General features: G+C 39.1%; 1 protein-coding gene across 1 annotated transcript in view; it reads right to left on the bottom strand.

Annotated features, from left to right (window-relative positions):
* GPC3 (glypican 3) overlaps positions 1–16,206 on the bottom strand; it is a 454,243-nt gene that overhangs the window by 55,371 nt on the left and 382,666 nt on the right. The window contains exon 7 of the mRNA XM_005594608.4: positions 7,349–7,508. Within this exon, the coding sequence (XP_005594665.1) occupies positions 7,349–7,508 (160 nt within the window). The remainder of the gene's footprint in view (positions 1–7,348; positions 7,509–16,206) is intronic.

Below are 16,206 nucleotides of genomic sequence, written 5' to 3' on the forward strand. Positions count from 1 at the left end.
ACTTGGAGTAGCAACGGTTAAGAGGATATTGTTGCTGAATGTTGGTTACCTGGTTGTAATTGTCTTTCATGGGTCTTAAACAAACAAACAAACAAGCAAACAAACAAACATAAGACAATTGTAATCTACATCTACAGGCACTCTGAGCTCTCATAGGTCAGCAACAACAGAACAGTAGCTTTAATATCATTTTTGAGTGCTTACTAGATACCAGGCACTGTGCCAAATGCTTTGCAAGGATGATTTTATTTAATCCCCACAACTCTATGAAATAGGAACTATTACTATCTCCATTTAAACATACATACACACACACACACACACACACACACACACACACACATATATATATATATATATATTTTAAGTTCTGGGATACATGTGACAGACATGCAGATTTGTTCCATAGGTAAATGTGTGCTATGGTGGTTTGCTGCACCTATCAACCCATCACCTAGGTATTAAGCCCAGCATGCATTAGCTATTGATCCTGATGCTCTCCCTCCCCCGATCCCCCACCCAACAGGGCCCGGTGTGTGTTGTTCCCCTCCCTGTGTCCATGTGTTCTAATTGTTCAATCCTACTTATGAGTGAGAACATGCGGTGTTTGGTTTTCTGTTCCTGTGCTAGTTTGCTGTATATCCACTTTTTAGAAACAGAAGCAGGCTGAGAGAGATGAAGTATCCCACTGCTACAGTTTGATGAATGGTTGTGCCCCATCCAAAATTCATGTTGAAACTTAATGCTCCCGGCAATGTAACAGTATGAAGAGGTGGGGCTTTTAGGAGGTGATTAGGCCATAGGGCTCTGCCCTCATGGAGGGAATTAGCCCCTTATAAAAGCGCTGGAGAGAACTAGGTAGGCTCCTTTCTACCTTTCCATCTCTTCTGCCATGTGAGGACACAGCATCTGTCCCTTTTTTGCCCTTCTGCCTTTCCCCAGGTGAGGACACAGCATTTGTTTCTTCTGCAACATGAGGACGCAGGAAGAAGGCATTCACCAGACACCAAATGCTGGCACCTTCATCTTGGACTTCCTGGCCACCAGAACTGTAAGTATAACTTCCTAGTATGTATATATTATTCAGTCTACGGCATTTTGTTATAGCAGTGCGAATGGACTAGGATATGCATGGAAAGGGAAATACATTACCCTTGGTTCTGAGAAGTGCAAGGAACAGGCGAAGATGTAACCATGGGTAAGACATCATGCAATGGTCATCCCACCAACAATTAAATTTGACAATCAGAAAGAAGAAGACTCTAAGGATTCTATGTAAAATTTATAAATAAGAAGTAAGGAAAACACTTAGGGAACTTTGAGATGAATAGTTTTATAAATGAATATACCCCAGAAAGCCTGGAAACGACTAAAACCTTATTATTAGGTTGGCGCAAAAGTAATTGTGGTTTTTGCCATTACTTTTAATAGCATCCTAATGCACAAGTGTGTTGAAGACCACATGTGGGGAGCCCTTGGTAAGAAGCCCAGCTTGCCAAATTGGTGGAAAAGTCAAGGGGGTTAGAGTGGGGAAAATGAGATCTTTTCTATATGGAACTATAGCTCAAGAGAAGAGAACAGAGAACCTGCAAGGTCAGATGAAAACTTACAAGAAGATGTCCTCAAAAGACTCTGATAAGCACCTTGCCAGGGATCAAAGCCAAAGAAATGAACATAATCACAGACTGCTGGCACTGGAATGCCCTGCAAGACTTGTGTGTGCACTCCCTCTATTTCACAAATGGAGAAACTGACTTTTCAAAAGTGGAAGGGGCTCGCTTTAGGACACATGGGAGAAGCAAAGCCAGGAATAGAACCTGGGTGTCCTGCACTTCATTCAGTGCCTCAAAAGAAGGGAAGAAGTAAGCCAGGGAAGCCAGCCAATAGAACTACTTGCTGGTCATGTTGCAAAAGGTCTGTTCAGGGACAAAAGGGAGATACAAGAGAGTCTTAACATATTCCGAGCCATGCTCTTTATTCCCAAGTTGTCTTTTGGAGGAGGCAATTTGGAGGGCTAAATGAAATGGTGGTGAATGTGCATGGTGTTCCAAGTCTAGTTGACTAAACAAATGGATGCTGATGAATCATCAGGACCAGATGGCATCTATCCAAATTTTAGGTAAAATTGTGTAACAGTTGACCAAAGTATATAGCCTGTCATTCCAAATAGCTATTATGCCAAATAGCTATTGTACCATGAGCCTGGCAGATTGGCAATGAGTCTCCTCTCCATGAGAAGAATTTGTAAAGGGGGCCCAAGGAACTTCAGGCTGGTAGGATCACTGAACATGTTAGGCAAGTGTAAAGCATTGGGGACAAGGCATCACTTTTCCTCTCAATTAAATTAACCACCATTTGTCTAATGTTTTACAGTTTATAAAGAACTTAGTGTTAATCATGCCTAACAAATTGACTAGAATTCTTTTACAGGATAAATGTGTATGTGGACAAAGGGAAACCATGGATGTAATCTATTTAGATTTTGAAAAGGCCCTTGACAAGATCCCACGCCAAACACTGTTTTAACAAGTTAAGTCACCATGGAATTGTGGAGTAGTGCTTTGAAATGGATAGGAAAGTGGCTTATAGTCAGGGAAGCACAAGTAGGAATAAGCATAGACTTTTCTGGAGAAGTATGAACAGTGGTATATCTCAGGGATCAGTGCTGGGACCAGTCAACGTTTTGGTAAGTTGTCTGGGCAACCTTTAGATGACCACAACTTTTACAGGTAACAAAATGCAAAGCTGACTTTGATCCTTTTATAGTTGTATTGATGATCAGAGAAAAAAGAGTCAGAGTAGGCTTGTTTAAGGAGTGGCCTCTGAAACCAGACTTCTTGGCTCTGAATCCTGACTCTGCCCTTTGTGAATGTGACTTTAAGCAAGTCACTCCACCTCCTCCAGCATAATTTTTTAATTATTATACTTTAAGTTCTAGGGTACATGTGCACAACATGCAGGTTTATTACATATGTATACATGTGCCATGTTGGTGTGCTGTACCCGTTAACTTGTCATTTACATTAGGTATATCTCCTAACGCTATCCCTCCCCCCTACCACCACCCCACGACAGGCCCCAGTGTGTGATATTCCCCATCCTGTGTCTAAGTGTTCTCATTGTTCAATTCCTACCTATGAGTGAGAACACCTCCAGCATAAATTTTGTTATCTGTAAAGTGAGAATAGTAATGACCCCTACCTCATAGTGGTATTGTGAAAATGATATGAGACAATGCATGCCAAGCCCTGGCACAGTGTTTAGAGCATAATAAGTGTCCAATGAACATTAGCTTCTCTTATTTTTACTTTTCATGTTTATTCAACATTCTTCTAATAGGTTGCCAGGCTCTGAGTGGTCACTTTATGTCCTATGGAACCTTGGAGCTATTGTAGACTGTTTCATGAAAGCACCGGCAGAATTCATTTTAGTAATGAATTCAGAGGACAGAGGTAACTATGGACTGAGATGGCTATGAAAGATTTCATGGAAAGAAACTAACAATTATGGAACACCTAGTATATGCCAGATACTTGCCTAGATGCTTTATAAATGTTCCCCCTTGATTTAATAGTCCTATGAAGCTGGCGTTATGATCCCCATTTAATGGATGACAGAATGGAGACATAGAGAGGAGGCTAAGAAACTTGTCCCAGGGCATGCTTGCTCATAAGTAGAGCAAGAATTTAAATAAACATTTGTCCTACCCCAAGACCTATTTTCTTTTCACTGCATCACACTTGAATTGCACCTTGAAGGATGGGTAAAATTTAAGATGAAAGAAAAAAAGGTAGATCTATATAGAAATAAAATGGGCAGGCCTGGCACTGGGGTTTATGCCTGTAATCTCAGCACTTTGGGAGGCCGAGGCAGGCAGGGATCACACGAGGTCAGGAGTTCGAGACCAGCCTGGCCAACATGGCAAAACCCTGTCTCTACTGAAAATACAAAAGTTAGCTGGGCATGGTTGTGTGCACCTGTAATCCCAGCTACTCAGGAGGCTGAGGCAGGAAAATTGCTTGAACCCGGGAGACAGAGGTTTCAGTGAGCCAAGATTGTGTCACTGCACTCCAGCCTGGGCAACACAGTGAGTGAGCTCTGTCTCAAAAAAGTTAAAAAAAAAAAAAAAAAAAAAGAAAGAAATAAACATGGGCAGTGGTGTGAAAATAGAAACAAGAACAGTATGTTTATGGGGTTCATGGAGCATGAATATGGCTGTTCTTACCAAAGTGGAGGGAACTTATGGGGGCTAGTGGTGGGGAATGAAGCCAGAAGGGTAGTTGAGGCTAGACCAGAAGGCCCTCAGAACTCTGCTAAGGAGTCTTAGCTTTATCCTCAAGGCATGAAGGCAGCTGAGCTGCGGAGAAAGTATAAGTTGCCTTCAAAAGATTAACCAGGTAGCTATGCAAGATGAATTTGATGGAATCTTCTGCTTGGGTCTCAAATTCTTTGTCCTCTAATCTACTAGCCTAAGGCTCTCAATACTCCTGCCTGAGCCTAGAAGCCTGGAGACCACCTAGGATGTGTTTGCAATAGTATGTGCAGGAGGGTGTGAAGGCGGAATAGAAAGGAAGGATTGGGCTGGGCACGGTAACTCACGCCTGTAATCCCAGCAGGCTGAGATTTGGGAGGCTGAGGTGGGTGGATCACCTGAGGTCAGGGGTTTGAGACCAGCCTGACCAACATGGAGAAACCCCGTCTCTACTAAAAATACAAAAAACTAGTTGGGTGTGGTGGTGCACACCTGTAATCCCAGCTACTTGGGAGGCTGAGGCAAGAAAATTGCTTGAGCCCGGGAGGTGGAGGTTGCAGTGAGCTGAGACTGCACCATTGCACTCCAGCCTGGGCAACAAGGGCCAAACTCCATCTCAAAAAAAAAAAAGAAGTATCAACAGAAGCAGAATAAATTATAAATTACAAAGAAAGAATCAACAGGGACTGGGGGCCTAACTGCATATAAGGGCAAGGGAGAAGAAAGAGCAAAGATGGCTTTAGGTTTAAGCCTCAGTGATCAGGAGAATGATGGTCAGTTGATAAATCTGACTTGTGACACATCACGTTGGGGGTGGTGGTGGTGAAGTCAGAAATGATTAATAAGCAGCTGGAGATGTGGGATGGTAGCTCAGGAGATCAGTTGAGACTCGTGGTAATGACTTTATGTAAGTTATTTCCCACAGTGTTATAATAGTTAAAGAATGTTCATTGTAGGATTATCGACAACAGCCAAGAGGTGGAAGCAATCTACATGTCCATTGATGGATGAATGGATAAAGAAATTGTAGTACATACATACAATGGAATATTACTCAGCCTTAAAAAGAAGGAAATCTTGTTAGATGCTACAACATGGATGAACCTTGAGAAAATTATGCTAAGTGAAATAAACCAGTCACAGAAGGACAAATACTGCATGATTCCACCATATATGAGTTATCTAAAGTAGTCACAGAAGCAGAAAGTAAAATGATTGTTGCTAAGGGCTGGGGGAGGGAAAAATAAGGAGTTGCTGTTCAATGGACATAGAGTTTTAGTCACACAAGATGAAAATGTTCTAGAGATCTGTTGAACAACAATGTGCATATAATTAACAATATTGTACTGTACATGTAAAAGTTTGTTAAGAGGGCAGATACCATGTTAGATTTTTGTTTACCCTAATAAAAAATAAATACACAAATCATAAAAAAAAGTTGAGGCCAGCCATGGTGGCTCACACCTATAAATCCCAGCACTTTGGGAAGCTGAGGTAAGAGAATCACTTGAGTCCAAGAGTTCGAGGCTGCAGTGAGGTGTGAACGTGCCATTGCACTCCAGCCTGGGGGACAGAGGGAGACCCTATCTCAAAAAAGAAGAAAAAACCCAGGAGGCAGAGCTTGTAGTGAGCCGAGTTCGCGCCACTGCACCCCAGCCTGGGTGACAGAGCAAAGACTCCGTCTCAAAAAAAAAAAAAAAAAAAAAAAAAAAAAAAAAAAAAAAGTTGAAAGAGGGAGAGTAGATAAGATCTGCATTCTCTCTGGAGAAGAGAGAAAAGATGGAGGCTTAAGAAGGGACATCCGGATAATAGCCAGTTTCAGGTAGGATTAGGAAGAAGAACTAAGAAGGAAAGAGGCTGCCAGAGAAATAGGAACATTTAGCATCTCAGAGGCCATGGGTGATACGGTTTTAAGGAGAAGGCTGTGCACCGCAGAAGAAAGAGAATGGCACTGGAAGTCTCAAGACCCGAGGTAGATTTCTAGTTCTTCCATATAGAGCAATCTCATTTCTTCTCTGAGACCTGGTTTTATTATCTGTAAAATTGAAGAACACCTATCCACATGAAAGTACTCTAAACTGTGATATGGGATACAAATGTTAGGAATTTTTGTTGTTGTTTTGCCTCCTTGACCCCAGCAGTACTATATTACTTTTTTCTATTGCTTTTGTTGTTTAGTTATTATTATTTTTTTTTAAATTGAGACAGACTCTGGCTCTGTCTCCCAGGCTGGAGCACAGTGGCACAATCTCAGATCACTACAACCACTGCCTCCTGGACTCAAGCAATCCTCCCAAGTAGCTGGGACAATAGGTGTACCACCACACTCTGCTAAGTTTTGTATTTTTGTAGAGATGGGATTTCATCATGTTGCCCAGGTTGGTCTGGAACTGCTGGGCTCAAGCGATTCTCTCACCTCAGCCTCCTAAATTGCTGGGATTACAGGCATGAACCACCGTGCCCTACCACTCTTGTCTTTATGTAGGTCTTCAGTTATGTGCCATAGCCTATCTATGTTAGACTACTTGTGAGAAAACAAAATAGACATAACGTCCTAAGAAAAGAGGCTCAGCTAATGGCTCTTCCTTTGAAAGTTATCCCACCATTGGTTTTCAGAAGACTTCCAAGGTTGCATTTCTTTTTGTTTGTTTGTTTGTTTGTTTTTAACTTTTGTTTTAAGTTCAGGGGTACATGTCTAGGTTTGTTATATAGGTAAACTTGTGTCATGGGGGTTTATTGTACAGGTTATTTCATCATGCATTTGCATTTCTTATTATACATTTCTTTTTATAAATGAGAAGAACCAAGGAAAACTCCAATGAGAAACAGAGCCAAGTGATTAGGTCAGTTCATTTTAAATAATGAAAAACAGGAAGTTACCCTTTTAATCTACCAAAGGTTGGAAATGGTGGGAGGAAAAGAAAGAGGCTACTTGAAAACTTCACTTTCTAGAGCTTGTATAGTCTTTCCTTGAAGAGTTGATGAGATGCGTGTTACAGGGAATGTAAGGGAATTGCAGAAAGCAGGTTCAATTTATTTTTAATTCCTGAGCATCACCATTTTTAGATTACATTTGGGTCAGCACTAATCAGTTACCTGCAAGGAAGCGGAGCTGATTCTTCACTTTCATCATTCCATCACCAGAGCCTCCAATGCACTCATCTTCATCATCACCACAGTCTCCACTTTCAAACCCTTCCTCATCCAGGTTTTTATCCAGAACTCTACCTTTGGGCACAGACATGGTTCTCAGGAGCTGAAAGAAAACAACCAGGAATGCATCAGCTCTTCATATTTCTCAGGTAAGTCTGCACAATGTGTTATTAACAGGAGGCATTAAAAATGTTCAAGGAATTACACAGAAGCTTTAAAAAATCACTTTCAAATTTAAGTAGGTGTAAACTGCTTATACTCTTTAGAGATTCATACTTCTGAACCTTTCCACAGTATTTGATGTGATGGTCTACTCCTTGACTCTACTTACATCATGCAGTAGCCAGAGTGTATATTGCATTAGATCTTCTCATACCACGGTATTTAAGCTCCTGAAAGTCTCCATGATACAACTCACTCATGAGGAACTTAAGACATGATAAGGCAAAGCTAAGAGGACACCAAGACCAGGAAAGATCCCGATGGAAGCCCCCAATAACCAAATTTACAGTCGCTAAATTAAAACCACAAAGTGCTTCCTACCGAATGAGGAGAATAGCAGTGCCATTTTACACACATGTACAATAACTACTTATAATCAATCATCATGAATATATATGCCTTGATCACTAGAAAAATTGTTTAATATTCTCCTCTCCCACAATTCCAGTAAGATGCTTTTAAATTTAGTTTGCTTTTTGTAGATAATATGCACACTAAGAGACATGTTTGTTTCACTCTGCAGTGTCTGGCTTTTCAGTCACATGGCCAATGCATTACTAATTTAACGGGACTCCTACCTTTCAAAAGTCTCTACACTGACTGACCCAAAGACCCAGCGCACCGCACGAAGGGTCCCCAAGGGCCGTTGTCAGATTCCATCTTATTTTTCCTCGCCCTCTCTCTCCAAGGCTTCATTCTCATATTCTATTTTTATCCTGGCTTCTTCCCCATCACCCATTTCGCATCCTAAATCTTAGACCCAACCCCTACTTTTAAAAGACAGCCAACAAAACATTCTGGATATACAGAAACTGAGATTTTTGTGATTGTGGAAGAGGTATCCAGAAAGAAAAACTGCTGCAAACATAAGCTGGGGTTTCTGTGGTTTCCATCGTCCCTATGTTTATGTCACGGCTAAGTATACTTTTATGCTCTCCACCTGTGATTTAGCTGCCACCCTGAGATCTACTTGGAAAGAGCTACATACTACAGAGAAATGTGATTCTGCAGGTGGTTTTTACGTTTTTATTTTTATTTTTTAGCAAAGAAAGGAAAGCCCCAAAGAGGTTTTTGTTTTTGTTTTTGTTTTTCTCTGGCCAACAACCTCTAATGGTATTGGAGAAGCCAATCTACCAACTGTTTCCCACTCCAGCACCACGTTCACCCTGACACTTCCTCTGCTGCTCATCATACACAACTACATTTATTATATATAAATACAGGCTAAGATGAACTAGATTAGTGGTTCTCAAACTTCTTGGTCTCAGGACTCCTTTATACTTACTGAGAACCATAGAGAACTTTTGTTTATACAAGTTATATCTATCAACATTTGCCATCTTAGAAATTATAACTGAGAAATTTAAAAAATATTTATTTGATAGCTTCTGTAAACATAACAAGAATGAACCCATGATGTGACATGGGTTTTTTTTTTTTTTTTTGACACAGGGTCTGGATCCATCACCCAGGTGGGAGTGCGGTGGCATGATCATGGCTCACTGCAGCCTCAACCTCCCAGGCTTAAGCAATCCTCCCACCTCAGTTTCCTAAGTAGCTGGGACTGCAGGTGTGTGACACCATTCCCAATTTTTTTTTTTTTTTAACTTTTTGTAGAGGCGAGGTCTCACTACGTTGCCCTGGCTAGAACATAAACATTTTTGAATGACAAACATATTTTCCCAGACATAAGATAATTCGCAGGAAGAGTGGCACTATTTAACAGTTTTATAAATCTCTTTGATGTCTAGCTTAATATAAGATAGCTGGATTATCAAATCTGCTTCTCCACTCAGTCTGCTGTGATATATGGTTTTGGTTGAAACATCTGCAGTTAATGCAACCTCCCACAGATATGTCGTGGGAAAAGAGAGAAGTATTTTAGCAGACTTTTCAGATAATTGTGGAGATTTTTCTTTGATACTACATAAAAACTCAACAAGTAGTTGCAATGTAGAATATGAAACTATATAAATAAATATTTCATGTCCTGTTACATTTAAATCCATTGGTATGTTTTGAACTTTGAACATGCATTTTACTCATTTTGTGTCATCATCCGTGGGTCATCTGGAAAATACTGGCTCACTAAGCAATGCGGATCTTCCCAATGTCAACACCTTTCATTATATGATATAAAAAATCACATTCGTTAATATTATCGCCAATCTCATCTGAAAAGTCTTTAAGTTTTGGGAAGCTCTCAAGCTCACAGTGGCAGGTAAAACTTTAAAACAACTTTTGGTGTTCTATTGAAAGCCTGAATTTTATTATTGGCAATAAATACTGCCAGTTGTTTTCCCTGAACTGACAGGCTCTCTTTGTTCCTTTCCAAGAAAATGTCTAGCAAATATTCAAGTCTGCATAACTATAGTTTGTCAGTCATTCTCTCAAGTAAAAATGAAACAGAAAGCTCACAGCTCAAATTTCTCACAAGTGCCTTTTCTTGAGATGCACACTGACATGGTTTACTGTGTAAATACTTTAAGTGTACTTCCCATTTTAAAACACAGAATCTTTTAAAAGTGCAAGAGATGAGGTTTAATAAAATTGGTAAATTTTTACAGATTCAGCAACGATATCCTTAAGTGAAACTGCCCTTTATTTTTCTGCAAGTACACACCAGTGAAGAATACAATGACTACTAGTACATTTCGGTGCTATTGGCTTAATTTATCCTGTGGTGTCTTGATTCATATTGTGGCATTGAAGAGTTGTACTTGCCACTGCTTTTGAACCATTGGTGCAAATATCAACACAGGGGGAAAGACAAATAATATCTTAGTACTGTTGTGCAAGTAGTTTTAACCTTGTGGATCCCTGGATTTCTTGGATTCCCAGGATCCATAAACCATTGTTTGAGAACTGCTTATCCAGCCTATAACATAACTTCAGTTTCACCAAAACCCCCAACGCCCTCCTTTACCATTATGTCTTATGAGAAATTTGCTTTCAACATAAGCATTTTTATGTTAATTTTCAAGAATGCATCCTTTGTGTACATCATGGAATACCTGAATGATAATTTTTCACATAAGCAGAATTTATGTTTAGATATAGATTAGTGAACTTGCTATTTCTCAAGCACGTCTTGCATCTGTCCCTTTCATTAACACCTTCAGTACACATTCATTGAGAATGTACTATGAGCTGTTCTTCATTTGTGTCTGTTCAAAGCCCTCCATACTTTCAAGCCAAGTTCTAATGCCATGTCATTAATAAAGTTTTCCTGGTAGACAGTCATTATAGCTCTCCCTCTCCCTCTTCTACCACTGTTCCCTTTATCTGTACCTCCTAAATGCCACTTTCTGTATGCAATCTGGTATTATTTGTACATATGACTTCTCTCTACCACCATTCTATGAGCTGCCCAGGGGTTTAATCTTATATATCTTTGAACCCCAGAACATTTAAGGCAGTGTCTAGCACATAGTAGGCACTCAATATATGTGCTATTGAACTGAAGCAAAATGAAGTGTTACGGTATCTTTAATTCTTTAAAAGCTATTTCTACAACCTTATGAAAAAGGAGAAAGTCAAGGTCCAGATTAATTATAGAAGAAGAATTTGTGAATGAATAGCTAAACATTTTTGGAGGACCTTGGCTAAGACCTGTAGCTAATCTTTGAGAGGCCATTTCCAACCTGTATGCAATCCCCCCACTATTCTTGAGTAGCTCAGTTTAAAACAAAGTGCAATTAAACAAAAACCCTTTAAAACTTTGTCAGTGAAGTTACTTCTTTAGGTATTAAATCATTCCCATTCTGGTGACAAATTCAGCGTGGAAGAAGGATTACAGTAGACTTTTAAGCCATTTTACACAGACAGCCGCTGATAAACCTAACCGTCACACATTAACAAAACAAACCCAAACCTAGAAATCTATTGTTAATGCAAAAATCTTAAAGAAGAGACTGAAACTCCAGAGTGTTGAAAGAAGGGTAATGGGTCAGAGAGGAGGAATTGCCAGCAAGGAGTGGATTTAGCACAGCCTGGAATTTGGCCCAGAAATCCAATTGCCTAATTACAATTCACAATATTGACCTTTTTGTTCCCTCTCTCAGTCTTTCAGACTGAACATTCACTTTATGAAAAGAAAATTATGAGGGACTTGCACACAAAAGGAGGTAACTTTAGGGGCCTAATGCTTTTTATTAACTGCCATTTTCAAAGGACACTGTCCTGTTAGGTTTTTAAAAGCCAGGGCATACAATAATGATTATCAATGTAAACTATCATATTAAAACTTACATCTGAGTATTTCATTCCACTATCCCCATAGACATTCTGTTAACCTGACACTTCTGCTGTGCATTACTTTGCATACAGAGGACACCTTAGTGGAAGTGCACAAGGCCCTTCACATTCCAGCTTTTTCTACAGCCACTACTGTCTGTGCAACTCTGTTTTAGCCACTGAGACTACCAAAGTTGCCTAAGCATACAATCAACTTTCTTTTAGAATCTAATATTTTAAATATGCAAGTATCAAATATAGAAAAGTGAAAGGAAAAAGAAACAAGGAAGAAAACCCCTAATTCTCAAACTTAAATAAACAATGTTTGTGTTTTCAAAGGTCAGCACTTTTTAATGCTTGTTTTTCAATTGAACTTGTATTTGGGAAGCAGATTGACTTGAGCTAGAATACTACTTTTTCTACTTATTAAAATTGTATTTTCAGACAAGCTGCTTAATCTCCCTAAACCTCAGTGTCCCCATCTATAAAATGAGGGAAATAATGCCTGCCTCACAGAATTGTTATAATAAGTAAATGTGATAAACGTCATACTTTACATGGGATAATGCATCTATCCATTAAGGGATCTATCAACATTTACTTAACCATTTTCCTAATATTGATATTTGCATTGTTTCCTGTTATTCTGCTTTTATAAACAAAAATGTAATCATCAGGAACATTCACATAACTCTTTCCATATTTTGGATTATTTCCTTAGTAAGGATACTGGGTCAAAGGGTATGTACATACTTACACATTAAGGGAGTGATTCTCTAAATTCCATAAGAATCACCAGGATGCTTATTAAAAACTTAGCCATGCTAAACTCTTATACATGTTGATAGTAATGTAAATTAGCACAAGCATTATGGAAAACAATATGGAGGTTTCTCAAAAAACTAAAAATAGAACTACTCTATGGTCCAGTAATCCCACTACTGGGTATTTATTCAAAGGAAAAGAAATGAGCATATTGAAGAGATATCAGCACCCCCATGTTTATTGCAGCACTAGTCACAATAGCCAAGATTTGGAATCAATCTGTAATGTCCATCAACAGATGAATGGATGAAGAAAATGTGGTACATATACACAATGGAATAATATTTGGCCATAATAAATAATGAAATCCTGTCATTTGAGGCCAGATGGATGAGCCTGGAGGACATTATGTTAAGTGAAATAAGTCAGGCGTAGAAAGATAAGCACCCCACATTCTCGCTCGTATGTAGGAGCTAAAAAAAAGTTGTGCTAATAGAAGTAGAGAATAGTGGTTACTAGAGTCTGGGAAGGGTAGAATAGGGAGAAATTGGTCAATAGATACAAAATTACAGCTAGATAGGAGGAATTCGTTCTAGTGTTCTATAACAGGGTCCCCACACTGCAGGAGGTGAGTAGCAAGTGAGCCCCTGACTTCCACCGTCTATCAGATCAGCAGCAGCATTAGATTCTCATAGGAATGGGAGCCCTATTGTGAACTACATATGCAAAGGATCTAGGTGGCACTCCTTATGAGAATCTAATGCCTGATGATCTGAGGTGGAACAGTTTCATTCCGAAACCATCACACCCCTGGTCCGTGGCAAAATTGTCTTCTATGAAACTGGTCCCTGGTGCCAAAAAGGTTGGGGACCACTGTTCTATACTACTGTAAGATGCATATGGTTAATAATAATTTATTGTATATTTTCTAAAAGCTAGAAGAGAGTATTTGAATGTCCACAACACAAATAATAAATGTTTGAGGTGATATGCTAATTACTCTGATTTAATCATTGCACATTGTATACATGTATTGAAATATCACTGTGTCCCATAAATTCATACAATTATGTGTCAACCAAAAATAAAAAGAAAAAATAAAGAATTAAACATTTTTTAAGTTGAAAGACATTTTGTAGGAAAAAGAAAAATATCTAAGATAATACGTATTGTAGAAGTAATATTTAAATAACAAGTAATTCAATGTGTAGCCATAATTCCCCCAAACACCTAACAGAAACATAAGTTTTTTAGTGTACAAACAGTCTTGATGGTTTACATTTTTGTGTTGATATTGAGCTCTTGGCAATCATTCAATCTTTTCTTTCCCTATAATATTCAGGTCAGCAATTTTGACAAAATAAAAATAAATTGTGATTTTCAAAAAAATAAAAAGGTAAAAGTTAAAGAAAAAAAAAAGACATGCTCCCTGGCCCAATTCACTCACATAGTTTCTGATTTGGTGAATCTGGGATGGAGCACACAGATCTGCATTTATTTTTTTTTGAGCTAGGGTCTCACTATGTTGCCTAGGCTTGTCTCGAACTCCTGGGCTCAAGCAATCCTCTTGCCTCAGCTTCCTGAGTAGCTGGTACTACAGGCACATGCCTAATTAGATCTGTCCCCCTCATCTTACTGTTGAGTGAACCACAGACCACTCCTTACTCTTTTAGAAAGGCTGTTCCAATGTTACTCTGCTTCCCAGAATCCCACTGAAACCATCTTCTGACAAGAGCCACCAGAGTACCATGCGTGTTAAAATCCTTAGTAAATGCTCTTCAAACCATGTGTTTAAAAGTAAATGCAATATGATGATTTCCTTTTCAGTTAGGTATGGATATCATGATCTTTTGTCTTTGTAGTTAAGGAAAATACCCTTGTATAAAGGTGATTGACTTCGTTTGATTAGACAGGGAAACATTTAAAGTTAGCCTTGGAAGAGGTACTCAGGGTTGTGTGATAAAAGGAAACAACAAGCCTGGAATAATTACCTAAGAAAATTAGAAACACAGTGTAAGAGAAAAAAGGGCTTTGTGAAGCACAGCAATTTTATATTTTTAAAGCCATAACCAAGATAACAAAAGGGTACGGCAGCACGGGACAATGAGATTTGGCTGAAGCTCTTTTTGTGCTTGGTCCATGGGAGATCAAAGGACATACTTGTTCTGAGAGTGATCAAATATGTTGAAATTAGACCAGTGAGAGCAGCAAGTCTTGATCTGCCTATATGGTATAAATAATATGCCTCTTGGAATTGTCTTGATTGCAAAGATATGAACCTTATCAGTCACACACTGTGCTGGGGTTTAACATATGTTCTCTCACATAATCCTCAATCATCTCCACGAGTGTGTATAACAGGAAAGACTGCCATCCCCATTTCTCACATTAAGGGAGGACATTGAAGCTCAGAGAGGGGACATAACTTGACTAAGTTACTGAGTAATAGAGATCTCATTAACAATAATATATTTGGCCCCCCACCCCGGTCCAGAACTCTTCAAAAGAAACATGTGTCTTAGGTAAAGACATCAATGAATGGGGCCTTCATTGTACATTTTTTGCCATCTTTACTGCCTTTAGCTCAGATAATTTACATTTCAATTCCATTTTCTCAGATGCTGGGCATTAACTGTAACTTGATGGGAAAGCTTTTCACTATTGGGTGGGAGGACCAGAACGGGGAGAGAAGCACTGGGCATTGAACAACATTGGATGCCTCCTGCTTGCTTTCCCCAGGCTTGTCATCTACTGTGTTTTAAATAACCAAACTATCTCATTATGAAGAGGTTTGTTTTGAAAAGCTTCAGACAGCTGGTTAGTACAGAATGAAAAATTCCATTACTGCTGCTACATGGCTAAGAGTTTGCTTGACTTTAAGCTCTTTAGCATTTAAAAAAAAATAAAGGGATAAGTAACAAAATAGATACTGCAAATATGGGACTTGGTACATATTTTAAGGATTTAGCTGGTTTTGTCTCTTTTGGCTACTCACATACCTTCTGTAGGCATTTTTTAATATCTGGAATCCAGGTTACATTTTAAAGCTATTAAGCTGGGCTTATAAAACTGATTTTGAACTATTTGGATGCTCAGCTTTATACGACCTGCAAAATGTGCTTTGGGGTCCTGGCTTTCCATATCCACAGCAAAGTAAACACATGTTTTACTGTTTGTATTTGAGTAGCATAAACTAATGGAAAACAAATGTAGTGACTCTAGTGAAGCCGTTTTTTTGGAATGCCATTATTATTTATACGTTGTGCACATCCACAAGGCCTAGCACGTGACCTGTGCTTTGCGTGCACACTCTCTTTGAATGAATGCACCAAACCACAGCCACAACTAATTGGAAACAATTGCAACTCCATACATTTGAGATAAAGCCAGAACCCAAATGTATAGGCCTAGAATTAATGGCTATATATGCACTTCACACATTGGGGGGCAATAAAGTATAGCAGTTAAGGGCATGAGCTTTGGAATCTGACCAGCATGGATGTGAATCCCTACTCAGCCTACTTACTAGCTGTGTAACTTTGGGCAAGTAACTTAAACTCTCTGAGCTTCACTTTCCT

The sequence above is a fragment of the Macaca fascicularis genome, chromosome X (genome assembly GCF_037993035.2).
Source record: "Macaca fascicularis isolate 582-1 chromosome X, T2T-MFA8v1.1".
NCBI classification, from domain to species: domain Eukaryota; kingdom Metazoa; phylum Chordata; class Mammalia; order Primates; family Cercopithecidae; genus Macaca; species Macaca fascicularis.